Source organism: Diabrotica virgifera, chromosome 4, assembly GCF_917563875.1.
Source record: "Diabrotica virgifera virgifera chromosome 4, PGI_DIABVI_V3a".
In the NCBI taxonomy this organism is placed as follows: Eukaryota; Metazoa; Arthropoda; class Insecta; order Coleoptera; family Chrysomelidae; genus Diabrotica; species Diabrotica virgifera.
In genome coordinates this window covers 244228692-244255678 of record NC_065446.1, presented here as the reverse complement: position 1 = coordinate 244255678, position 26987 = coordinate 244228692, and the positions used below count along the sequence as shown (strand labels likewise).

The window sequence follows — 26987 nt, the reverse complement described above, 5'->3', positions numbered from 1 at the left end:
AGTACGAGAGAAGAATTAGTAAACGCATTAAAAACAACGAAGAACGGGAAAGCCCTGGACCTGAACAGAGTGTGAGTATCAGACGTTATACATCTACTATATAATATACAAGTACCATTAGACATCATAAAACTGATAAAAAGTATACACGTAGGAAACAAAACTGAAGTAAAGGTTTAATAGAAAAAAAAAATAAAATATAAAATGATAAAAATACCAGAGAGAGATAAAAAAACAGAAGGCAAATAAGTCATGCAAATATCTGGAAACCTATATCAGTGGTTCCTATAGAAATAATTAATCCTAAACCTAATTAAAATTTCAGTCATGTCGTTGAGAGCATTGCATTTCAGTTCAAGCTACCAAAAGTGTTCCTGGTGAGGGGTGAATAACCCGAAACACGTGTAGAACAATGGTGGGGCTTGAATTGAAAAGAAATTCAGTCGTCTACTTTTATTTCAACGCTTTTTCTCTATGTAACGAGTGAAGCAGATGGTGTTCAAGGGTAAACTAAGCCAGAAATATGTATGTATAAGCGGGGATCTACAGCTTCTGCATTTCGATTGCCATATTTTTCTATAACTCCAGGTGTCTTCATCAATGGCTCTGTGTTTCATGATTTCCATAACACCTTGTATCCAAGATTTGGCTGGTCTTCCTCGTTTCCTTCTATTACTTGGATTATACTCCATAGCTCTTTTTGGCCATCTGTTGTCCATCCGCTGCACGTGTACATACCATATTAACTGTCTAGTTTCTATTCTTTACGAAGTTTTATGTCCTTTATCTGATTTTCTTTTAATTTCAGTATTAGGTATACGTTATGCTCTTGATATATGACAAGCTCTTCTCAGGTAGTCTCTTTTAACCGTGTCAACTTTTTTCTTTCCTTTTGCTGTCATTTGCCAACATTCTACTCCATATGTAAGACATCCATGTTCCATGACATCTCTTAACGCGACAGTTCGTAACCGGACAATTGGTAACGGACAATTCGTAGTAGCGACAGTTCGTAACGACGACAGTTGGTAACTATACAAGTTCGTAACGGACAATTCGTAACGTCCAAATTGAATTATGCTGTTTATTTTTGTGAACGTGGAAACTACTGTTATTACAGTTATAAATGAAATTATGTTTATCAATTTAACGAATCAGTATCAGGATAGACATTTCATATTTTGTGTTTCAGAATATAATAAAAGTATTTAAACACGCAAATAAAAAATATTTAAATAAAATACTTTACTTAGAAAATTAGGAATGTCTAAAGACGGTTGTCGGCTTAAGGATTTCACGAATTACTTCATTATTCCTTTGTCTAAGGAGGTATATGCAAATTTAAGAAACAATAAGAGGGATACACTTTTAAAAATGTTGTTAAACGTTTTTATGTATTTAAATCTTTAAAGTTTGTATGTGTTTAAAGACTTTTAATATATTCTGAAACACGAAATATAAAATGTGTTAAACATGTTTATCCAGGTACCTACTATTTCGTTAAATTGATAAACATAATTTCAATTGTAACTGTAATAACAGTTAGTTTCAACGTTAACAAAAATAAACAGAATAATTCAATTTGGACGTTACGAATTTGTATAGTTACGAACTGTCGCGTCACGAAGACTGGACTCTACGATTACTTTGTAGATTGTCATTTTAGTTTTCAAAGTGGCTCTGTTGGACCAAAGTATCTAATTCAGAATTTGAACACTCTTCCTGCCTTGTTGCACTCTATAATCGATATCTCGTTTCGTTGTTCCTTTGCTGCCGATAATATTTCCCAAATATATGTATTCGTAGCACCTCTTCATTTGTCTAATTTCCAAATCTGGATATTCGTCTTCACTGCCTATACCTCATACTCATCCCCATTGTTCGTTTTCATCGTATTCATCTCTGAGCTTTCTAAGCACATAATCTGCATCTTCTTCACAGCTTGCAATTAGTAATTGATCATCTGCCAAGAACAGCGCTGCCAGATAATGGTTATTAAGCTTCGACCCCATTCCCGCACATTTTTGTCTCCACTAAAGCCAGAAATATAATTAAATAAAAAGAGCCACTGATAAAGTTCCCATAAAAAATATATAACCAATACTTCAAACAAATCACAAAACTGAATAGAATGCCGAATCGTTCTATATAGAAAACTATGTTTAACTGTAACTAATCTTAATATTATTCTAAAAAACAATTAAAAGTTAACACATAGTGCAGTATAATACAGTGATAGCCTAATCATGCTATTACTTACTGGTGCAAAAGTGCATTCGAATGGGAATCATAGTGGACGTGTCCTGATCGGCTAACTTCTTCTTCCGTCTCGCTCTCAGTCCCGCTGGGTCGGCCCCTAGACACCAAGCTAAGCACATGCACTACACTGTTCTAGCTAAAGTGAAATTCTTTAGCGCTGTGAAATATCTACTTGTGTTTCGAACTTTGATCAATAATACCTTGTTAGCCTCCTTAACAAAATGAAAAAAAATACTGCTGGGAAATAACGAATTTTAAATATTTTTGATGCGCCGATTTCAAAAATGTCTTTCTTTTCTCATGGAAATTTAAAATAATTCACGTCCCATCTGCTCAGCGTGGTAAAGTTCCAACGAGAAGGTGTCATAAGTACTCCACAAAAGAGTAAATGAATTAAAAATGTATAAACATTTTCAATTTCTTTGCAACCTGAAAATGCAGCAGTATTATATTCTAGTTATATCGGAGAGTGCAGAAAGAGTCTATACCGGTTTCGGGCATTTTTCCCCTCATCAGTAGTCCCATATCCTCTTGTCTCCAATTCAACCACGTACCTCGATCTGTGCCTTCCCAGATTGCAAAGAAAGAAATGTCATAGATATCGTAGCGACATCTGCTAAGAAACAAACTAAGTTCTGAATTCAGTAGAACAGAAAACGACAATAATATCGTTCTCGTACCACTAGATTGACAACGCTTAGGACACCTTCAATCCCACTATGACTTTACAAGGTGACGGCTTGGCAGTTGAGCTCTCAACTGTCATTTCTTTTTCTCTTCTGTCGGTATAAAACGCTGCCTGTTGACGTGGCCCTAACTGGACGCAGACTCGTCGGTGATAGACGAAAACAGAAATCAAAATTGACAGATGACAGGCTATTATCCCAGTGACAGGTGACGTCAGAGTGGAAATGGTGGTGATATTCCAAGCGACGCCTCCTCTCTCTTTCTCGGTGTTAAATAGATTCGACAGACTTGCCGTTGACAGAAAAAGAAAGAAATGACAGCTGACAGACGTCAGAGAGGGAATAGTAGGACTACAAGAAACATAAATTGGTATGATGATCGCCAACTCTTGCAACCAAGAGGCACTGTGAGAAAAGGATAAGATGTCAAATCACCAATGCCTTTTTTTACTGACAGCTATAAAACGGTTTCAGCTTCTAAGGTTTGAATGCATTGACAGTTCAAAAACTAACTTTTAGACTAAATTGTGGGGAGTTTACTATAGAACTTTAATCTTTTATCACTTTCTCATGAACTTATAGTAGTTTTTAATCAACCTAAACGATATTGAACTTTAAAACTCATCCATATTTTGTATATTTTCAACTTTAGTAGCAATTGTAAAGTTGTGCTCGTGTATAACAGAAGTAGATATTTCACAAATTCAATTATTGTTTAATTTAAAAATGTTTAAAATATGCATATTGAAATTTAAGTAAAAAACAATTTAAAATCATTCTGTGATTTAAAATTCTCGTAATGGACATGCATTTTTTAAATCAAAACAAAAAAAATCAGTGCCAAAAAAGTGATAAAAATATCATTATATAAAAAGTTGAAGCAAAAATTGACAAAAAAAAAATAAAAAAATTAAAAACACGATTTGAAATAGTAATGTTTGTTCTACTTACATAGGTAACGTAGGTTGAGCTCCTGCTAAAGTAGGCTCTGGTGCTAGATCACGAACCGCTATAATAGATGGTGTGGAAATGGATTTTTGTAATGGAAGCCTGGCTGGTAGCAAGCGCTGTTCGGCTTCACGCTTTGCTTTGAGCTTATTAAAATCGTTCTAGAAGAAAATAAACTATGAATATCTATATATTTACATACAGACTGTTTACTTTTAAATTAGATATACACCCTAAACATGGCAAAACTGCGCGTCGGCAAGTACGAACACTCCATCCTCCGAAGTCATTATCATCTTCATCGCAGACGATAGTGGAATAAGCAATGTTGTCGATTTTAGTGAACAATATCTAATCCAAATCTAAACGTATTGTATCAAATATACTATTAAGATCCATCTGTGGATATTTTTTTCAGTTTTTCTGTTCTTCTGTTTTAATGGCACAGGGGTCAAGAATAAAGAAGTACATACAAGGAAATAATTAAAATACATAAACTAAGGGAAGAAACAATGAAAATCAGATACGAACTGAAGGAAATGGACAAAGAAATTCCAGAAATAGTGGAAGAAGAATGGGAAAATTTAGAAATACTATGATAAATACATCAAAACTAGTCTAGTATGTGGGACCACAAGAAATAATAGACAAGAGAAACGGACACCATGGTGGAACACAGAGGTAAAAATCGAATTAAAAAAAAAGAAGAAATTGTGGAAAGAATACATACAAGACAAAACGCAACAAAAATATGAAAGATACAAAATATAGGGAATAAAAGTTAACGAAACATTAAAACAGAAAAAGGAAATCTGGAAGAAGGTCGGAGAAAAAATGGAAGAGTAATGAAGTGAGTGAGTGAAGAATTCACCAAAACGAAACAATATTAACTGACTACAGGATAAGTACTTATAACTAAGGATATAATGGAAATGTAGAGGGAACATTTCGAACAACTGTTGAATGGAGAGCAAGAAAAAGCAAAGGAAAATGAAAACAATGTAGTTGGCCGATCAGAGGAAAACACTGAGGAAGGAAAAGCTATACAGGAAGAATTAAGCGAAGCAATAGGAAAGATAAGGACTGGAAAAGCTACTGGGAGCGATAAATTGGTCCAGAAATGTTGAAAGATATAGACACAGAAAATATTATTATACATCCTAAACCTAATATGGAAGAAAAACTATTGCTAAAGAATGGTCAAATGCAATAACTATACCAGTGCACAAGAAGGGAAATACAAGAAATTGATACAAGTGGCAGAATACAATTAACACTGTGCTGGATGGAATATAATGCAAATGATAAATGAAGAGATATGCTTATTTGCAGATGACATAGTACTATTAGTACAACCTAAATGTAAATAAAGAGAAGACGCAGATAATGAAAATAACAAGGAAAAACGGCACGGAAGACCTCTCAACAACAGATTAGAGGGTACAGGAAAACTATTCTAGGCACTAAATAGAGTACCTATACCTCAATAAAAAAGAATAATCAAGAAAAACTTAATTTGAAGCATAATACACCAGAGTAGGACACAAACAATACAGATGAAATACTCAGAAAAATAGGGATAAGAACCATCAGACAGACTCAGAAATGAAAAAATAATAAACATACTTAAAATTACACTTTTGCTTGAAGGAGGAAAACAGAATGGTTCGGTTATATAACACGGATGAACAGTATCAGGCAAGTGAAAAGAGTGTGGGAAGCTAAACCAATTGGGACAAACAAAAGGGGCAGACCAGAAAGGAGTGAAATAGAAACACAGCATCATCATAATCATACATCTCCAAGTGGAGCAAAGGGCACCTTGTGGTGTTTGACGTAGCATGAGGAATGATGGTGAGGTTGCTAGTCCCACGCAGCAACACAGCATAGATATTAAAAAATAAGGGTAAATCCTGGCAAGAAGAAACAGCAATAGATAAAAATTGAAGGGGCAGCATACCTATGACATCTGTTTATTTAGAGAATTAAATATATTTGAATTGCCTGGGATAGATAAAGACTTACCTGAAGATCCGCTTCATTAAGAGAATGAGTACTGGCTCCTCCATTCGTACTTCTCGATCCACGATGTCTGATAACAACGGGAGCTTCAGGGCCTAATAATCTAACGGTACTGCCATCTACATTGTCTAATAAGGATGATTCGTCGGCCTCTGATTCCATACTGCTCAAAGATATACTGAAAGTTAAAAAAATATTACAGAATGACTGTTGTTACAAATTGTAGATTTTAGTATAGAAAGCTATTAACAGTTTATCCGCATCACAACGTATTGATGTCATTTTTTGTGCGTAATCTTTTTGTCGTTGTGTGTATTGAGTAAACATGAACTTGTTACAACGTGAAATAGGTTTTATTGTATTTACCTAAATTTGCTAATTTCAATACCTTCTTATTCTTACGGTGCCTATCCGTTCCGGATGTTGGCGATCAGCATGGCTATCCTAACTTTGCTTGCTGCTATTCGGAATAGTCCGGTTGTAGATGTCTTGAACCACTTTCTCAGCTTTTGAAGCCAAGATATTTTGCTTCTCCCTAGTCCTCTCTTTCCAAATACCTTGCCCTGAAGAATGAGATGCAATAAGCCATATCTCTGTTCATTCCTCATAACATGATCAATATACTCTAGTTTCCGCTTTTTGATTGTGTTAATAATATCGCATTCCTTGCCCATTCTACATTAGTCACACGATCTACCCATGAAATTATTAAAATGCGTCTGTAACACCACATCTCGAAGGCCTTGAGTTTTCTTAAAGAAACTTTAGAAAGTGTCCAGGCCTGATGATAGAGATTTTCCTGTGCGTTGTTTTATTTCAGTAGAGTGGTGCCATTGGCTGTTTATGTTGGTGCCAATGTAGGTGTAGCTGTCCAGTCTGCCAATTAGTTGTTGGTTAACCTAAAGCCGCGTATTGAATATTTCGCGCCTACTGACTATCATGTACTTTGTTTTTTGGTATTTGATCAAGTCTATGTTCTCTACTTACATCTGACATGCACGACATTGTTCTTCACAAATCATCTAAGATATCTGCAAAAACTACTGCGTCGTCGGCATATCTAATGTTGTTTAGACGCACTCCGTTGTCTAATACGCCTTCTTGTAGTTATCCCAGTGCTTGCTCGAAGATAACGAGCGATCCACAATTATTGGGATCAAAGCTACACGTGCAAAAAATTACGTATGTCTTGTTTTAATCTGAAAGACCGCCGGAATGTGACGCCACGGCCAACTGCGGCTATATTCAGTGTTGTTATGATCACTTTTCCAAACAAAGAATAAAGATCGAAAACATGTTGAAAAGATACCCAATCTCAAGACCTTTTAATTCGTATAAAGTTAAAATTTTGCTTCTTCTGCTACTTTTTATGTTCAATTATAATGTTTTTTTTAAGTTGACGTACGTATACTGACAAGTATCTGTCAAAGTTGACGTAAACCGGAAAGTATATCTGAATTAATAATAGAGATGCACTGTATAGCCAATCTCTGTCGTTCAGAGCCACCTATGGTGACAATAATTTTGGATCACGCGTTATGTTCAGAGTCCATATTAAATAACACCAGGGATAGAATGCATCCTTGTCTCACTCCTATATCTATGGAGACTACCTCTGTAAACTAGTTATCCACTTTAATGTCGACAGTTTGGTTGTAATATAAATTATATATTATATGACATTTCAAAATCAAGTAACCAAAAAATTATTATAGTCGGTTCGCTAAACTCAGACAAAACTGGCTAGTGATTTTAGTAGGTAATTTTTTTGTTTTAGGCCAATTTTGCCAAGATTGGCAAAATTACTAACTATTTAGTAATTATTTTTTTGGCAATTTTACCAAATTGGCAAAATTTCTTACTAAAATCACTAGCCAGTTGTGTCTGAGTTTAGCGAACCGACTATAGGAAAGGTATTGCTAGCCTATTTTGGATAGCATTCTACTATAATAAAAGAGGTGCAAGAAAAAGAAAAAACAGTTTATTTACCTTCTTTGGCGAGTTTGCTTCACTTTGTCTTTGTTTCCTGTCAGGTCTTCCAGTGCTGTCCATGATCGTCTTCTCTGAGGTTCAGGTTGACATAGCCAATCTTGAGCGCCTGCAACAATGCCATTTGATCTTTATGTAGTTATTTTCTCCTTTTAAAAACGAATACTTACCGCTTCCCTTTCTACTTGGTGGTTGGTGTAAAGGAGAAGATCCCAACGAACCGCCGATTATATCGACATCCGGAATGGCTTCGTTTAGGGCAGGACAACTTGCACTGAGTCGAGCAACTTGAGCCAGAAATGGATTGAGCGCAAATGCAGCAAAGTCTCTGGAATTCGGACCGCAAGCATCTGAAAAACGTAACGATGTAATACACCAGAGTAGATACAACATATACGGTGTGCCAAAAGCAGTGGGAAAGTAGAATATTTCGCAAAATTTACATCGGATAAAAAAAAATGAAAAACACGTGTTTATTATTTTTATAAAATCTGACACAAAACACGGCCTTCACCCCATGGGAGTGGGGCTGTGGGCAACTTTGAAATCTAATTTTAAATACGATCTCACATTTTTGATTGTAGATTTGGATTTCTTGTAAAAAAAAAACGATTAATCCTGATCTTCTTCTTGTTCTACGGCACTACAGCCCAAATTGAGCTTTGGCATCCCTTATTTTTTGCCTCCACCCTTGTTCGTTTGTGGCTGCTCTTCTCCTGATATCCTAGCTAGAAAAATTATAGAAACGATGTTATAAACGATGTTATATCTGGGAAATACACTGCAAAATGAAAAACCAAAACACATGTTTTTAATACTTTTCAAAAAATTTTCGAATGACACCAAACACGACTCCCACCTCTATCCCCTAAAGTTGTGATGGGGGGGGGGGGGGCAACTTTAAGATCTTAAATAGAAACCCCCATTTTTATTGTAGCTACGTAAAAAAACTGTATCCAATGTCATAAAAATTATCTAACAGTAAAACAAAGAAAACTTTTGTTACTTCCACAAAATTTATTACAGTGAAGCATTGAAAACGAAAGTTTTCAGTGTTTTACTGTCAGATAAAATGAACTTCCAACAAGTAACGGTCGAATCCACCACCATAAAAATTAGTTTGCAGACTATTGATCTGTATTTGTTTTTCCGAGATCGCCGACGGCGCCATCTATTGCAAATTAAAAAAAAGCAGATAAAAAATAAAACTTGTTTATTTTTTCACGCAGAATACGAATCTGTAATAAAAAAATGGGATGTTCCATTTGAGATTTCAAAGTAAAACCCCGACCAACCCCAAGGACCAATCAGAGCGGGAATCCCAAAGCACTTGGAATAATAAATGGCGCATACAAATTAAAGAAGGGAAATCTACTCATATCAACTTCACTACAAAAAATAATAAATAATCACCCATTTAGACTAAACCATAAAATAGTCCTGTACAAAAAAAAAACAGTTAAATGCCTAGGCTACATTTGGCAAGTAAATGAAAGTGGCAGCAACATATCACGAAGTAACGAGGAAAACTAAAGAAGTTAAACGGAAATACTCATGAACGTATAAATCTTCTTCTTCTTCTTCTTATACTTGTAGATCTGTCGATCTGTTAATTCCGACGTTGAAGAATTTCTTGAGAGGTAGACTGCCAGCTATCTCTCCATCTTTTTGGTGGTCTCCCCGGTGGAGGCTTGCCTGCTGGTTTTCCTTCTAGCGTAATTCTTGGTAGTCTGTGCTCCTCCATTCTTTTTACATGACTGAACCTTTCTCTTCGTCTTTGCCTGCCACATCTGACTACATCTTGCACGCCACATTGTTCCCTATTGATGTTGTTTCGTATTCTATCTCTTCTTGTCTTCCCTGCTATTGCTCTTAGTGTCTTCATTTCGGCTGTTCGTAGCATGATTTTGGTTTTATTTATGTCTTCTCTTGATTCAATGCCATAGGTCATAACAGGTCTGATGCAAGTTTTATAAATTCTAACTTTGCTGTCCATTCTCATATATGGGTTATTCCAGACTACATCTCTCAAACATCCGGACAAGACAGCGGCCTTGTTAATTTGTTCTCTTAGGTCTCTGGCGGGGTCATGATAACTTGATAACTCTACGCCTAGATATTTGAACTGGTTTAGCTGTTCTATGGTATAAATAATTACGTATTTACTTATACGTTCATGGAAATACTTCTTCTTGTAGTGCCTATCGGTTTCGGATGTTGGCGACCATCATGACAATCTGTACTTTGCATACTGCTAGATTTTTCAGTCAGGAAATCCTTCGCCTTCATAGTCCTAGTTTTCCTTCTATAGTTCTGCTGTAAAATTAGTTGCTGCAATCCATATGTTTGGCTGTTGCTCAAGATGTGACCGAAGAATTTGATTTTGGCTGTTTTTATTGTGGTGAATAGCTCTTTTTCCTTTTGTATACTTAATAAAATCTCCTGATTAGTAACGAAATCGGTAAAAAATATCTTAAGGATTCGACGATAAAGCCACATTGCGAAAGCCTCAATAGTCTAAGAGCTAGTGAACCCTCCGAGTAACGGTCTTCCTGTAAGGCCAGAAATTTGTATAGTGATAATTCATGGCACACCAAGGCTAAAAACCATAACCTGGCAGGCATCAGCCCTGCACGTGTATCTACCAGGTGAGTCGAAAAGTGCATAGTTTAGGGGGTAAAATAAACTTTCTCCCGTAAAGTTTAAATTTAAGTATGCGTTTGAGTAAGTCATTTAGAAGAAATGTGTACAATGGCAGGCGATTCTGAACAGCATAAGACCTTGCGAGGCGAGGGGAAAGATTAGGGTTTTTTCCTAAAATTATTTTTTTGCATCGAACAAAGTTTTTTTTAGGTTTTTTGAATCATTCCAAACAGAAAAGGTCTTTAGTGACTTTTCTCTTAGGTTAATAGTTTTTGACATATAAGCGATTAAAAATTTAAAAATTGCGAAATTGGCCATTTTTAACCCTGAATCGGACATTTAACTAAAAATTTCAATGTTGCCAAGGTAGGAGATATTCTTTAAACATCGATTGATGAAATCCCGAAGAGTTTTTTGTAATACAATATCGAAAACCCCCTTTTTTTTAATTGCTAACCAAGCGGGCGCGACACTGTAGTAAAAGTGAGGACGTGTGAGTTTGCATAAATTCATTATCTCGAGAATGGACAAATTTGAAGAGAAATCCTCAGACAGGTCGATTTTTATTTTTAAATTAGGACTTTTTGGCATATATATAATACTAGTGACGCCACCCATCTGGGCGTGATGACGTAATCGATGATTTTTTTGAATGGGAGTAGGGGTCGTGTGATAGTTCATTTGAAAGGTTATTTAATTCTCTATTCATTAATATAAACGTTAACATAATTATTTATACAGGGTGTGCAAAAAATGTTTCTTCTTTTAGTGTAAATTAATTTAATAAAAAAAATTTTCTGTGCTCCCTGTATAAATAATTAAGCTAATGTTTATATTACTGAATAGAAAATTAAATAACCTTTCAAATGAGCTATCACACAACCCCTACTCTCATTTAGAAAAATCATCGATTACGTCATCACGCCCAGATGGACGACGTCATTAGTATTATACAGGGTGAGGCAGATAAAGGGCCTATTAGAAATATCTCGAGAACTAAAGGTAAGAAAATCATGAAAATTGGAATATAGGGGTTTTGAGGTGTGAACTATTTAATGAAAATATTTTGGTCTCTTTGCTACTTCCAGTTATACCGGAAGTTGATTGTATCTTCTTTTTTTTAATGGGACACCCTGTATATTTTTACATTTTTCAATTCTCCTCGATTTCTTCTTTCTTAAAATATAATGTTTTGTAATAATATACAAGATAGGTTAAAAGATAATAACGTTTTCTTATTAATTTCGTAGCAACATTCGCAACCTGTAGAATTGTAGTAGTTTGACATAATAAACTTTATTTATGTTCAAATGATTTCTAATATAGTCTACTATTGTTAGGAATTATTGGTATAGTTAAATTTTTCATTTTAGTATACAGGGTTGGTCGAAACTCGGAATGAGTATTTTCTGAGTACTTATTCTTAATTGGAACACCCTGTATTTTAGTATTGTAATGAAATGTTATTTTATGGTACTTTTTAATTTCTTAAGCATTCCCTATACCCAACTGCTTTAATTTGTGAGTTATTGGGGATTCAAGCCAAACATTAATTGCAACACAAAATATGTGAAATTGTGTTAGGTTGGCCGTGAAAATATTCAATCATAAATAATTTTTTGGAAATAAATACATATTAATCTAGACTGATAGTTAAAATTGCCAATAATGGTTGAGATATCAAAATACCAACGAAGTTAAGACTGTTGGTACGATTAACAATTAAGCACAAATTAAAGCAGTTAGGTATAGGGAATGCTTAAGTAGTAAAAAAAGTACCATGAAATATCATTTCATTACAATACTAAAATATAGGGTGTTCCATATAAGAAAACTCAGAATATACTCATTCCGAGTTTCGACCCACCCTGTATACTAAATTTAAAAATTTAGCTATACTAATAATTGTTAACAATAGTAGACTATATTAAAAATCATTTGAACATAAAGAGAGTTTATTATGTCAAACTACTACAATCCTACAGGGTGTGAATGTTGTTCCGAAATTAATAAAAAAAAACGTAATTATTTTTTAACCTACCCTGTATAATGTTACAAAACCTTATATTTTAGGAAAGAAGAAATCGAGGAGAATCCAAAAATGTAAAAATATACAGAGTGTCCCATTTAAAAAAACGAAGTTATAAGCAACTTCCGGTATAACCGGAAGTACCAAATAGATAAAAATATTTTCATCAAATAGATCAGTCTTCAAAACCCCCTTATTCCAATTTTCATAATTCAGTTGCCTTTAGTTCTCGAGATATTTCTAATAGGCCCTTTATCTGCCTCACCCTATATATATGCCAAAAAGTCCTAATTTAAAAATAAAAATCGACCTGTCTGAGGATTTCTCTTGAAATTTGCCCATTCTCGAGATAATGAATTTATGCAAACTCAAACGTCCTCACTTATACTAAAATATAAAGGAAAAGATTCCTCTCATTGGCTGTATACCATAATAAAAAACTTACTAAGAAAGTAAAACCTCACTTGTAGGTAATAGACCTGGATCCCGCGTAAGAAAAAAAAGTTGATTAATAGCAAGCTGAAAATTTGTTAATAGCTTAACGGTGTCTAGTCGGACAAACATTGATGCACGGGAACACTGAAACAGGGGAAGTTTTAACGGTGGAGCATGATAAACGTGTCGTCCTGACAAGTTTATGATGGTGAAAAATAGCAAGTTGTTTTTAAGTTTATTCAATAGCCAACGTTATATAATATATGAAAAAATGTTTGTCCGGGCATTTTAACGAGTCCGACACGTAGAACATGTCACATCACAGGAACTATGTTGGTGATGAATAGCAGTCTGATTTTTGCATGAGAGTTTAATGAAAGGTTAAAAAAGCAATTGGAAGTTCTGTCGGACAAAATGAATGGGAAATTTTCCTAGTCGGACATTCTAAACATGTAAGATGTAGACAAAAATGTTGGTGATAAATAGCAAGCTAATTTTGATTTGTTTATGTACAAATTATATTTTGTAACGCAAAAAGTTATATGTCGGACAAAATGTTTGGGCAAATCGAAGGAAATAAATAAAAAACATTTTTCCAGAATGACTTAGTCACATATTGATAAAGCTATTTTAGTTGTATATTATTATTTATATTCACATATTTGCATGTGCATATACATATATACATGCACACTCCAAAAACAGTGAGGTAAGTATCAATGCATGTATATATTGCAAAACAATTATTTTTTTTGGTGGAGTTTATTCTAGATATTCTCAAAATGACAATAAAAAATGTTAAAGAACATGTGAAAGCAATCTCTTAGGGTTTTCTAATTAGGCGCATCAGAAAGTACGGAAAATTTCCTACAAAAAACGTTGTATACATTTTTTTCCATACTCAAGTCTTAACCCTGTAAACGACATTGAAAAATGTGAAGAGTCTAAAACTTCGGTGCTTATAAGAATAGACGTAAATATGACACATTATGCTTAGAAGTATGTATTAGAAGGCTGCATTTGTCAGTGTGACACTTGTGCTATACAAAGTAGTATTTGAAAGTACATGGTCTCTGAGTTTCTGTTTGCCACGTGTGTGTTGGAAATTAAAATTTATATTAACTATGGAGTGTTTTTGTGTCTATTTTTGAGTGTCAACAGTTTAAATTTTAAGTCGCCAAATCAAAAGTGAAACCATCCAACGGAACATTTTTGAGTAATTTTCGAACATTTTACAAAGTTAGTAAAATACTTGGTCATCAATTCAATGAGGTTCAGTTGCCAGATGATTGTGAAAGTTCTATTGAATATCATTCTTCGTGCTATAATGCTTTGCTTGATTGAAAAAGGGTACCTAAATAAATTATTACTAAAATTGTATAACGTAATTTTTCTCAACTTTCTACAAATGAAACAATAATGTAATTAATATGTCACATGGCAAGAAATAATTTGCTGCCAAAATAAATCGATTAGTTTAAATTTGAAGTTACGATTGCAATTTATTATGAATTATTGTCAAAAGTGACAGTTTTTCTTAAATGGAAATGTATTCATAGACATAAGGGTAGACAGGGAATACAGTGCAAAAAGTCGATAGGTGGTCTATCTATCTCTTTTAACCAAGCGATCCCGCGCATGTGGCAGACAAAGATAGCTAGACCACTCAATCCATAATATAATTTGCCTGATCTACTATAAATGTATTACAGTGAGGTATCTAAATGATGTTGACATAAATCGAAAGATATCGATTGTAATTGATTGCAGGTACTTTTGACATAGAATAATCACCCCTTATTGAAATTTCAAAAATTATTTTTTTAAATTGTCCGACTACAAAATCTACCCCTTATTTTTTTCCGACAACAGTCATTCTTGGTAAGGAATAACTTACTTAATTAAATTTCGTCTTTGTCGGAAAGCTATTTATCACCAGCATTTTTGTCTATATCCTACCTGTTTAGAATGTCCGACTACGAAAACTTCCCATTAATTTTGTCGGACAGAACTTCCAATTGCTTTTTTAACCTTTCATTAAACTCTCATGCAAAAATCAGACTGCTATTCATCACCAACATAATTCCTGTGATGTGACATGTTCTACGTGTCGGACTCGTTAAAATGCCCAACCTTTTTGTCGGACAAACATTTTCGCATATATTACATAACGTTGGCTATCGAATAAACTTAAAAACAACTTGCTATTTTTCACAATCATAAACTTGTCAGGACGACACCTTTATCATGCTCCACAGTTAAAACTTCCCCTGTTCCAGTGTTCCCGTGCATCAAAGTTTGTCCGACTAGACACCGTTAAGCTATTAACAAATTTTCAGCTTGCTATTAATCAACTTTTCTTTCTTACGCGGGATCCAGGTCTATAAATGGTATATAAATTTATTAAAATTTTTATCTAAAATGACCCAAATTGAATTGAAGTGGGTACATCTATAGTACAAAAATCACACAAACGTTTTCGGACCAATCAGTCCATCATCAGGTAGAAAACCTAAAATAAGCAAACCACTGTATTAAAAGAGGCCAAGATGAAATTTTTGACTGTTTGAAAGTTAGGAAAATTAAAACATGTGGTTACTTACTTTAGATCCAAAGTAGTTGGAACTAGCTACATAGTTAGGTCAAAAGACCTTAAAATTACAATATACTTCAATGTACTACAATATATTGTAATATACTACAATATATTGTAATTTTAAGGTCTTTTGACCTAACTATGCAGCTAGTTCCAACTACTTTGGATCTAAAGTTAGTAACCATATGTTTTAATTTTCCTAACTTTCAAACAGTCAAAAATTTCATCTTGGCCTCTTTTAATACAGTGGTTTGCTTATTTTAGATTTTCTACCTGATGATGGACTGATTGGTCCGAAAACGTTTGTGTGATTTTTGTACTATAGATGTACCCACTTCAATCCGATTTGGATCATTTTAGATAAAAATTTTAATAAATTTATATACCATTTACCTACAAGTGAGGTTTTACTTCCTTAGTAAAAAAAAGTTAAATATAGTTTTCCAGTTTAGTGGGGACTTGTCCATTTTTAATTTAATTTTCCACTTCCAAAAATCGTTTTTTAGATTATAGCGCCATCTATCCATAATTTAAAAAAATGTCTCAAATAACAATTACTTATTTTTACGTAAGGAATCCAAATCTGCAATAAAAATGGGGGCTCCAATTTAAGATTTTAAAGTAACCCCCCATCCCACCTCCGTGGGGGTCGTGTTTGGTGACATTCGATAGAATTTTCAAAAGTATTGAATAAGTGCATTTTTTAGTTTTTCGATCTGATGTTCATTTCGCGAAATATCGCGGGATTCGTATTTAAAATATTAAATTTACCCCCCCCCCACTCTCCGTGGGAAGACGTGTTTGAAATCATTCGATAGATTTTTGAAAAATATTGAGTACGTATTTTTTAGTTTTTCGATAAGTCATTCATTTCGCGAAATATTCGCTTTTTTCTTGTGAACCTTTAGGACTCATCCATTTCCTTACGCCCCGCTCAAATTGTCAGATTTTTTAAATATACACTGTTTTGCATTAATCTGACGATTTCGAGTTTTTCTAGGGATAGATTTTTTTTCGACTCCCCTTAACGAACTCCCCTGCATTAAGAGCCAATATATGGTAGGGGTACATTTTCAGGGTACAAGGTTTCACCCCATATGATAATCTGACGCGCTCGAGAGTAACTGCAAAAATCCCCGCTTGAGCTCCTCTATCATAAATTCAATTCAACTCATGTATACTGCTGAACCGCCAACGATCGCACGTAGATTACTCGCAGCGTGCACTAAGCTTGAAAACACGCAAATGTGCATAGAGCCTAAGTAATATGAAACAAAAATATATCCACAACAAAGATTTACATCGGGAACTTCGTATAGGAACAATTAAATTTTTTATTCGACCTTAAACAATCGATTGACAACATTGTGCAGGTATCGGTAGTAAAATTCCCACAAACATCGAAATGACAACTTACTGTTCCATGTAGTAGGTATACGACCCATGTCCATGTAGTAAATATGTAATAAAATAATTTTACGTCCACATTCGACACTTCTAAAACAATAAAAATGAGCATATTTTGGAAAGATTTACTTTGTATCCAAAGTGTTATTCTAACATTTCGATATATTCAAAATGAAACTGTTTCCAGTTAGCAATTGAAGCATGTTAGAACATTTTTGTAGAAGTTAAATATTTAACGTTTAGATATTAAAAATAAGTTTTTATCTTTTCTTCTTTCATTTGCTTCTTTTGTGCTTTCTCAACTTCTTGCGCTATTTACGTCTTACGCCCCCTTTCCCTTTTTTCTCTGCTTATTTTTTCTTTTGCGTTTCACGCTTTTCCCGCCATTATCTACTTTCGAATTTAGATTATTTTATATTAGTTATTGCCTTCTAGTTGATATGACTTTGATACAATTATCAAAGTTCTGTATCTCAACACTTTACCCAATAAACTGAATTTTTTAAAGATTATTTTGTACTAGATGTAAAGATAAAATAGAAGAAGGCTATGATATGATGTATGAAACAGAACAGATGTATGAAAGAGAAAGATTCCAATGAAACTGAAAGACAAATTCTTCTTCTTCAGGTTCCTTCCCCTATCGGAGGTTGGAAATCATCATCGCTATTTTAATTTTATTGCCGCACTTCTGAATAATTCTAATGAGCTGCAACCGAACCACTCTCTCAAATTTCTTAGCCAGGATATTTTGCGTCGTCCTGGGTTTCTCTTCCCTTAGTTCCCTTGCATAATTAACCTAAGTAATACGTACTTCTCGCCCCTCATTATATGACCCAGATATTGAATCTTTCTAATTTTAATAGTTTTTATGACTTCACATTCTTTCTTCATTCTTTGTAACACCTCTATATTAGTTACTTTTTCAGTCCACGATATTCTGTGGATTCTCCTGTAGCACCACATCTCAAAGGAGTTTAATTTTTTGATTTCAGACTGTTTTATTGTCCACGCTTCCATGCCGTATAGTAAAGTAGAAAAAACGTAACAACGTAGCATTCTTGTGCAGATCTCTAGATTAAGGTTACGGTTGCAAAGTAAGTTCTTAAATTTTATGAACGTGTTTCTTGCCATTTCTATTCTAGATCTGGTTTCTTTTGTTTGATCTCCATCTTCGGTTAGCCACGTTCCTAAATATTTATATGTTGTTACTCTTTCGATCGTTGTATTATTGATGATCAGATTACCTACATTTTGTGTTTTTTTTTTGAGAATATCATTGATTTCGTTTTCTTGAGATACATTTGCAGTCCGTACCTTTCACATGCATTGTATACATGTTGTATTATGTACTGTAGATCTTCCATGTCACTTGCAAATATGACCGTATCGTCCGCATAACTAATATTATTAATGCTATTTCCGTTGACCAAAATACCTTCCACAATATACCTTCCACAAATTCTAGAAAACTGCAATTTCTCAAGATTGAAGAAAGAAAACAATATAGTCCAGAGTAATAAGGATTTTCTCGGGACACTCAAAGATCCAGGTAGCTGACTACTTTTTTAGTTATTGTAGAGTTCGCGTCCGTTTTTTAATTATTATTAACAATTTAGTGCAAAAATCGCGATTTTTTCGATATTTTGCACCCCATTTAAAAGCTAAATAGTTGACATAAAATTACAATAGTATATTGTGCAACAAGTGCAGAAAGGTACTAATTTCTCACGAGTTTGAAAAGTTGCGGTACGAGCGCAAGCGAGTGCCGCAATTCAAACGAGTGAGAAATTACCTTTCTGCACGTGTTTCACACTATACTTTTTCTACAAGCACAGTTTTTCCTAAAAATAAAAATCACAATTTCCAAACGACGATTAATTATAATAGGTACCTATGTGATAAATTTTAAACTGTATTTAATTAATACCTACTAATCAATTTAAATTCCTTATACCCAAATAAATTGCACAGAAATCAGTTAAAAAATTAATGCACTGCCTTAATTTGTTTAAATTTAAACAATTATTACACATTATTGACATTATATTTATGCAATCACGGATTTACACAAAACCTACTTCATTCGACGTCTCTTGCACAGGTTGCTAAATCCTTATTGGTTATTTGATAATTATAAAATGTTTAATAAGAATAAAATTGTAAAATAAAACAGTTGTAACATCCATAATTTTGTTTCTATGCTATAGTTAAATATAATAATTGTCTTATAGGTTATATATTTGTCTAAAGTTTAACCAGGGATGTAAACAGAATATAACGTTACTCAGAATGCGGTAGTCCACGGATGTAAACAGAATATAACGTTACTCAGAATGAGGTAGTCAACTGTGCAGAAAAGAACTTTGCGGCACAGAAACGTCATTTTGCGGCACAGAAACGTCACTTTTCTGCACACTAATGTCAAATATCTTATACTGTGAGAAAATATCAAGTTTGCTAACATAAAACCGTGCAGAAAAGTGCACTTTGAATAGTGGTTGTAGAAAAAATTTAATTCTTTAGAACATTAAAAAACCTTCAAAATGCCGATTTTTGAAAGTTAAAAAGTTAATTTGTTGCTACGCAAACTGCAAAATAAGTGAAAATCGTTATTTGTTATAAAACTACCTTAGAACTTTAGTGTTTCACCCAAAGTTGGGTATTGGGTAATTATTTATTTTAATAATTTTACCTAACAAATTTTGCTCAGAATTTGCCCCTCTATCGATTTATGGTGTTATTTTTAATAAAATAATTTTCATCCCCGAGAAGGGTGGCATCCACCCCCAGGGTAAAAGCGCAAGTTGGCATCATGTCACCTTTGTTCCTTGAGGTATCCTCTAACCACTCACCAATTTTCATGCAAATCGATGGAGGTTGAACGAAATCGAGGTAATAGCTCATATCCACTTTCAGTGACTGCACTATTAAGCGTATTCAATTATTATAAATAAAATGGACTTACGTTTACTTTGTACGGAGACATTGCGCATGTGCTGTACACTCTCGTGTAATTCCCGAACTTGCTGCAAGCTGTCCTCTAGCACCGGATATGTCTTGTTGGCAGGTGAATGCGGCGTAACGCTGATGGTAGGAAGAGGCCCACCGGCTCCAGGTCGAGGCAACATATCCAACACCGGGATGTGGTAGTCGGTGATGACGTCCTCGTCACTATCGGCCTCTCCTCCGCTTTGGCCACATTCATCTAGAAAGAGGAAAAATATTAGACATAAATGATAAAGAAAAATACCGTAACTTGATATATTATATTTCTTAATTGAGTCGTCTTCAAAACCCAACAAATCCACTGCGGTCAAATGTTCGGAAATTCAGAAAAACTGTTTTGATGTGAAAGTTAAGCTTATGGGTATTCATTGGATTTGCTGGATTTTGAAACCAACCCAATATTTCAAATGCAAATTAAGATTAGATTTGGAGGGTTTTGCATCGGAAATTCAGTATAAACTTGTAGAGGGCAAGATTTAAAAATCTGTTGACATGAATAACTCAATATTCATAAAAAGTGAATTTGTCGGATTTTGAAACTAGACGAATCAATTGTTTAAACAATTCTTATTTCCTAAAATATGTACTAGTATTTCCTACTTCTAAAATCATATACATCAGACAAATGCTTCAGAATCAAGCAAAAGGAAGCACACTTTGATTTGGGACCCACAAGAACATGTCCTTGGATCAGTTATATCCCTTGACTAAATTAAGATACTATTACCATATTAGCTGATGACATCAAAATTATATCACTTGAAAGTAATCATGAGGAAGTAGTGCATACATACTCTGTAGAACTCCTTACATCAGATTATTAATAATGTTCAGATTAATATTTTACAAATTTTGTGACGCCCTTTATAGGTTTGTATGTAATGCAAGAACAGCCGTGTCATCAGGATATTTGACAGCTGTGGTTATAATCTGGTAGTTGGTAAGTCAGCAGTAAATAACAAATATAAAACAGGGTCAATAACACTGCCTTGGGACACACCCAACTTAAATTCGAATAGTTCGGACCATTATTCGTTTAACTACAGAATACCGGTCTAATATGTAAGCTTTCAAGATAAGATAATAATGGTAAGTAAGATGAAGTTAAAAAAGGCTGCACTAAAGTACATTTTATTATCCAGGACATTGTTAATCTGTTTTAGCAAGCGATAAACTTCTTCTATAGTTCCATGTCTGCTGCGAAAAGCAAATTGATTTTGTGGGATTAGGTTTCGCTCTATGAGGATCGGCTCTAACCGTTTTATGAAAAGTTTTTCAAATTCCTTAGAGATCAGCGGTACATAATCATTCTCTTTGCCTTATCCCTATGCGGGGTCGGCTTCCCTAATTGCATTTCTCCATACAATTCTATCTTGAGTCATATCAATATTAATCCCCTTTACCAACATCTCCTGCCTAATCGTCTCCCCCCACGTCTTCTTTGGTCTTCCTCTCCTACTCCTTCCAGGAATCTGCACTTCCGCAATTCTTCGTATTGGGTGATTCGCGTCTCGACGTTCAACATGACCAAACCATCTCAACCTATGCTCTCTCATTTTGGCATCAATTGGTGCCACACGTTTAATTTTATCCTTTTTTGTCACTCCACTTATCCATCTAAGCATTCTCATTTCCGCCACATGCATTCGTTGTTCCTCTTTCTTTTTCACTGCCCAACATTCAGTTCCGTACATCATAGCCGGTCTTATGGCTGTTTTATAGAATTTTCCCTTCAACTTCCTTGGAAATTTCCTGTCACACAGCACATCACTCGCTTCCTTCCACTTCATCCACCCAGCCCTAATTCTACTGCATGCATCTCCATCTATTTCTCCATTACTCTGTAATACCGATCCCAGGTACTTAAAACTATTGCTTTTTTACAATCAGTTCACCATCCAAAGATACCATTTTATTTGTAGTAACTTCATCTTTAAATGAACATTCCAAATACTCTGTTTTTGTCCTACTAAGTTTTAAACCTTTTTCCTCCAGAGCTTGCCTCCACTGTTCCAGTTTTTGTTCCAAGTCTCTTTCACTATTTCCTACTAACACGACATACATCAGCATACATTAAGCACCATGGAATGTTACCCTGTAGTTTCGCTGTTATCTGGTCCAAAACTAATGAGAATAAATAAGGACTAAGCACAGAGCCTTGGTGCAATCCTACTTTTATATGAAATTTATCAGTCTCTCTCACACCTGTCCTAACACTAGTTCTTTCGTTCTTTGACCTTTCCACCTATTTCTTGAATGCAAGCAATTTGAATTCTCCTTCGTTTGAGCGCATCCACTAACTTCAGACTTTTACCTGTAAGTCAAAACGGCAAACAGGTGTATGTTCTCAAAAAAATTTTTGATAGTGTGTAAAAAATGTTTTATTATCAGCTAAGTAATTTCAACACATAAAGTGTCATCATTAGAGCTTCGTCCTCTTATAAAACCTTCATAGAAGGCAAAATACATAGAAGGCAGGATACTGGGCAAAAGCCACAGATATCGGGTATAACAACCCCTTAAAATGAATAAATTCACATCTAAATTCTTTTTTATTTTAAAAAGACAACAGACAACATGGCTGAGTCAAACCATTTTGAGCCCTTTGAGCCTTTTCCAATTTCTTACCTGTAAGACTACCAAGATTCCACGGCCCTATCCTGATTTTTCTAACCTGCAATGGTGTTCCCTCTGAGATAGTCCTCACCCAGAGATCCGAACGGAGGTTCATTTTACTTCCCTTCCGGTATATTTTTACCTCAGGAGATGCCATCATTTCAGTATAAGCTCTGTACAATAATACACTACTCTGTCAACTCTGTACAATAATAATTCTACTCGAGTGTATAATTTTACAGACGTTCTATTACTCTATGACTGATAATACAATATGTAAACAAAATGTACACCGCTACAACTCCCTGTATTTTTCTAATGACTTGATTAATATACATTTGCAGGTGACGTTTAAAAATGAGTTAACACTGAAACATTTTACAAACAACACATTTTATTAACTGGCTATTTTTCTTCAAATCAACATGTTTATAGAAATGTCTAAAAATTTATTTTTAACTGGTACATATTGACGTGAGCTAAATATAACGAAACAAACGGTATTTAACAGTCCAGAAACAATAGAACAATTTTGTTTTAATAACACAAAAGAATTTTAAATCGTTCGTTATATTGATTCAGCGAAAATAGTTTTCCAATGTATTTTGCTTTCACATCCTGATTTCAATTTGTGAAATATATTTTTTCTGTGTATATGACTCATATATGGAATTTTGTATTCAAATATGTATTTATACAGTGGGGGTATTAACTGGAGCAGCACAGTTAGGTGATGAAAAAAAAAAAAGAAAATTAAATGTACCCCTCTTTTTCTTATTATTTATTTACAAAGCTCAACAGGTCTTGAAGGCCTAGGGCTAAGAATACAATTAATATATTATAATAATATAACACTTATATAATATGTATATAAGTAGGGTGGTTTCTCGTTCAATCATGCTCCTTGCCTACTAAATTGACTTACTATTTTCCTCCATACATCCCTATTTGTTGCTTTTTCTTCCCAGCCAAGGTTGAGGTTCCCAAGTTTTAGGATACTCCATCAGAATCGAGCCCCGGTGCACCTGGTCCCCAAGAACCCTCCACACTCCAGAAGATAACATGCCTTAACAGTGACCTTGGGCACCAGGTGGTGCAGGCGTCATTTCTGATGATGTATTCGTATTCAGCGACTACAAAAACCGCCTAATAATCTATTTGTATGCATTCAGTTCCAAAAACCCTCGAAACTCCAGATGACATCCTTAGTGGTGATCGTTGGCACCAGGTGCTCCAGAAGTCGGTTCTAATGGCGTATTCGTGTTCAGCTGGACAAAACAAGGTGTTCCATTTGAAATAAGAAAGTTCATCATTAGATTTCCAGAAAAACAAAAGAACAATGTAAATACCATCATATTATCGGCTGCATCACAAGAGTGTCCCAACAGCCGTAACGGATAGGCATCATACTAAGCTTTGTTTTTAAACCAAGAGGAGTAAACTAAAAAGACACATACACACCCCCCAAGGGGGTGTTCAAGTATTACGTAACGCGATTTTTGACCCCCTCCCCCTATGTAACACATCGTAATAGGGCGTTCAACTATTACGTAACGCAATTTTTGAAGTTTTTTGACCCCCCCACCCCCAACCTGCGTTACGTAATACTTGAGCGGCCCCCAAGAAAGTCACTAGAAATATCACCAAATACATCTTCTTTTTTGGTTGATCACGTAGGCCTTCGTTGGTAATCCATAAATATTATATTATACTAATACGTCGCTAAAGAGTTCCAAAAACAACTGTTTTTTTATAGAAAAACAGACCAAAAATCTAAAAATTAAAGGAATAACGCAGAAAATACAAAAAATCGCTGATATAACTTAATTAACCTATGAAATGCCAATAGTGTCAAAATTTTATAAATGTCATTAGTGTCAAAATTTTATAACAGTGGAGTAAATATGCCTGAGGTTGGACCAATTACAAACAAGCTTTACAACGCGGGAAATTTGAATTACTCCTCTTGGTTACAGTGGGTGATCTATTTGTAAAAATCTATTAAATATATCAAATCAATCACTTTCTTCAATTTCTGGATCTAATAATCCCTTTCTAATTTCCCCCAACATCCAGTTCTTATTGCTATACCACTGTTAAGTCTGCCTACAAAAGTAAATCTGTTTTCAAAAAGATTACAGAAAATATTTCCAATGCACCATTTTTAATTTAAGTAATTTCAAACACTATGAACACATAAAGTTTAAACGTAATTTTGTTTCCATAAATAACTTGTTTTCTTCGCGATTTAATTTTAATTTATTTCTGAATCAAATTTTATGGTCATCGAGAAACTGCATTTTGTTTCTCCACGATTAGAATGAAAATTGAATCTACTTGTGGTTCATTTACTGGGTCATTCCATATCAACTCAATACACCTAATTTCCACCCCCTCTTCAGATTCGGTTATAATTTGGAATACTCATAGTGGCTAATAAGAGAAACAAAAATACAAAATTTTAAATTTTTATCTCAAGCTGTTTCCGAAATGTGGTTATGTAAAGTTTTCAAAAAAAATCCAAAACACCGCGACCATACTTTATTGCAATTATTGTAGAAGCTGTCCTAATTGTCCTATTGTAGAGCTGTCCTATTGTAGAAGCTAAAATGCTGGGAGAGGTGTCATTTTGTAACATTTTTAAAGCCCTTTACAGTGATATATACAGTATGATGTTATGATAAACAAGTTTTTCTCAAACAAAAAAATATATATTTTGATTAATTTTTTTCCAAAAAGTAATGTTTTCCCCATCTTACAATATCTTGAATTTTGCATTGCTCTCTGATGTCTGTATTTCTAACTCTGTCTCTTCTTGTTTTCCCCACTATTGTTCTTAGGGTTTTCATTTCGGCAACTCTTAGCATCTGTTTCGTTTTGTTGGTGTCTTCGCGCACTTCTATGCCATTATGTGGCATTGTGGCATTCCTATGTCATTAAAGACAAATTCGTAAAATAATTTTGCAATTTCCACGAGAGAACAATGAAAGTAGATAAAGACCTAATGATCAATAAATTGTTGCACTTTGTGATTATATTCAGAGTTCATTTGCGCGGCCACTTTTCAAAGCACTGCTGTATATTTATTTCCTTTGATGAATCTACATAGTTTAACTTGAAATATAATAAAAGCATGGTAACTAGGTTAGGAAAAATATGTTGTTTGTGTGTGCACTCTGTTGTTTTGTACTCCATTAAATTAATATAAATGGCTGGGAATATCCCCGGCTTCAATACAATCAAAGACAATGGCGAATGGATGAAAAAGTAACAGCACCTTTAACTGTTTTATAACACAACTATTGTGAAAATATTACCAGGAGGATTAAGAGTGTCCGAAAATGATTTTACTGTTTTATATTCATTCAGATTGAATGCAGAACTGGGCAAAAAACTACATTTTATAAGGGTGTTTGTGTTTAGCAAAGCTACAATTAATAAATATGTCATAAAAGATTACTTGTGATGCTGCAAATACACTGGGGTGCAAAATTAACCGGACTCCTTAAAAATGGGTCATTTTTGATGTCTCGAATTTTCTAAACCTGTTGCGATTTAAGTGATTTTTTTAATATGTTATAACCTTATTCTTTAACAATATCACTGTAATAATATTGTTGCTAAACAGGTAAATTTTCATTGTATACCGGGTATACCAATGAAACTGTGTTTTTTCTCAAACTTCGCATCACCCTGTGGAATATTCTAGCATTTATAAAATACTCAAATTAAAACCCAACGATGGCCTCATGTTTTCTCATCATTGTGTTTTTTTATTCATTCGCTTATGTTGGAGTGTAAAAAAGTTAGGTACTTTAACAATTATCCATGTTTATATCAATACAGGATGTTTTTAAATAAGTATGGCAAACTTCAAGGGGTAATTATACATGAAAAACTAATGACAGTTTGCTTTATAAACCTATGTCCACAAATGCTTCGTTTCTGAGATAGAGAGTGTTAAAATTTTTCTTACAAACTGACGATTTATTTATTGATTTAAAACCGGTTGATATAATATGCTAATGAAATTTCGTGGGTTTTAAGACGAAGTTATTGTACATTTTTTCACATACAAGTAAGAATTTAATATTCACCATTGGCGCGCATACGGGTAATATGAGCCGTGATATTACCCGTATGCGCGCCAATTGTGAATATTAAATTCTTACTTTTACGTGAAAAAATGAACAATACCTACGTCTTAAAACCCAGCAAATTGCCGTTGCATATCTCAACCGGTTTTAAAGTAATAAATAAATCATAAGTTTGTAAGAAAAATTTCAACACCCCCTATCTCGGCAACGAAGCATTATATTTTTCATGTGCATTATATTTTTCATTTTTC

General features: G+C 34.2%; 1 protein-coding gene across 7 annotated transcripts in view; it reads right to left on the bottom strand.

Annotated features, from left to right (window-relative positions):
- Positions 1–26987, bottom strand: part of LOC114347563 (rho guanine nucleotide exchange factor 18) — a 345544-nt gene that overhangs the window by 114918 nt on the left and 203639 nt on the right. For 5 of the 7 annotated variants that reach the window (XM_050649938.1, XM_050649940.1, XM_050649936.1 and 2 more), the window contains exons 2-7: positions 19983–20222; positions 8075–8254; positions 7905–8013; positions 5919–6093; positions 3897–4054; positions 2261–2368 (exon numbers count right to left, since the gene is read on the bottom strand). In XM_050649938.1, the coding sequence (XP_050505895.1) occupies positions 2261–2368; positions 3897–4054; positions 5919–6093; positions 7905–8013; positions 8075–8254; positions 19983–20222 (970 nt within the window). The remainder of the gene's footprint in view (positions 1–2260; positions 2369–3896; positions 4055–5918; positions 6094–7904; positions 8014–8074; positions 8255–19982; positions 20223–26987) is intronic. The other 2 variants (XM_050649935.1, XM_050649939.1) reach the window with 2 other exon arrangements.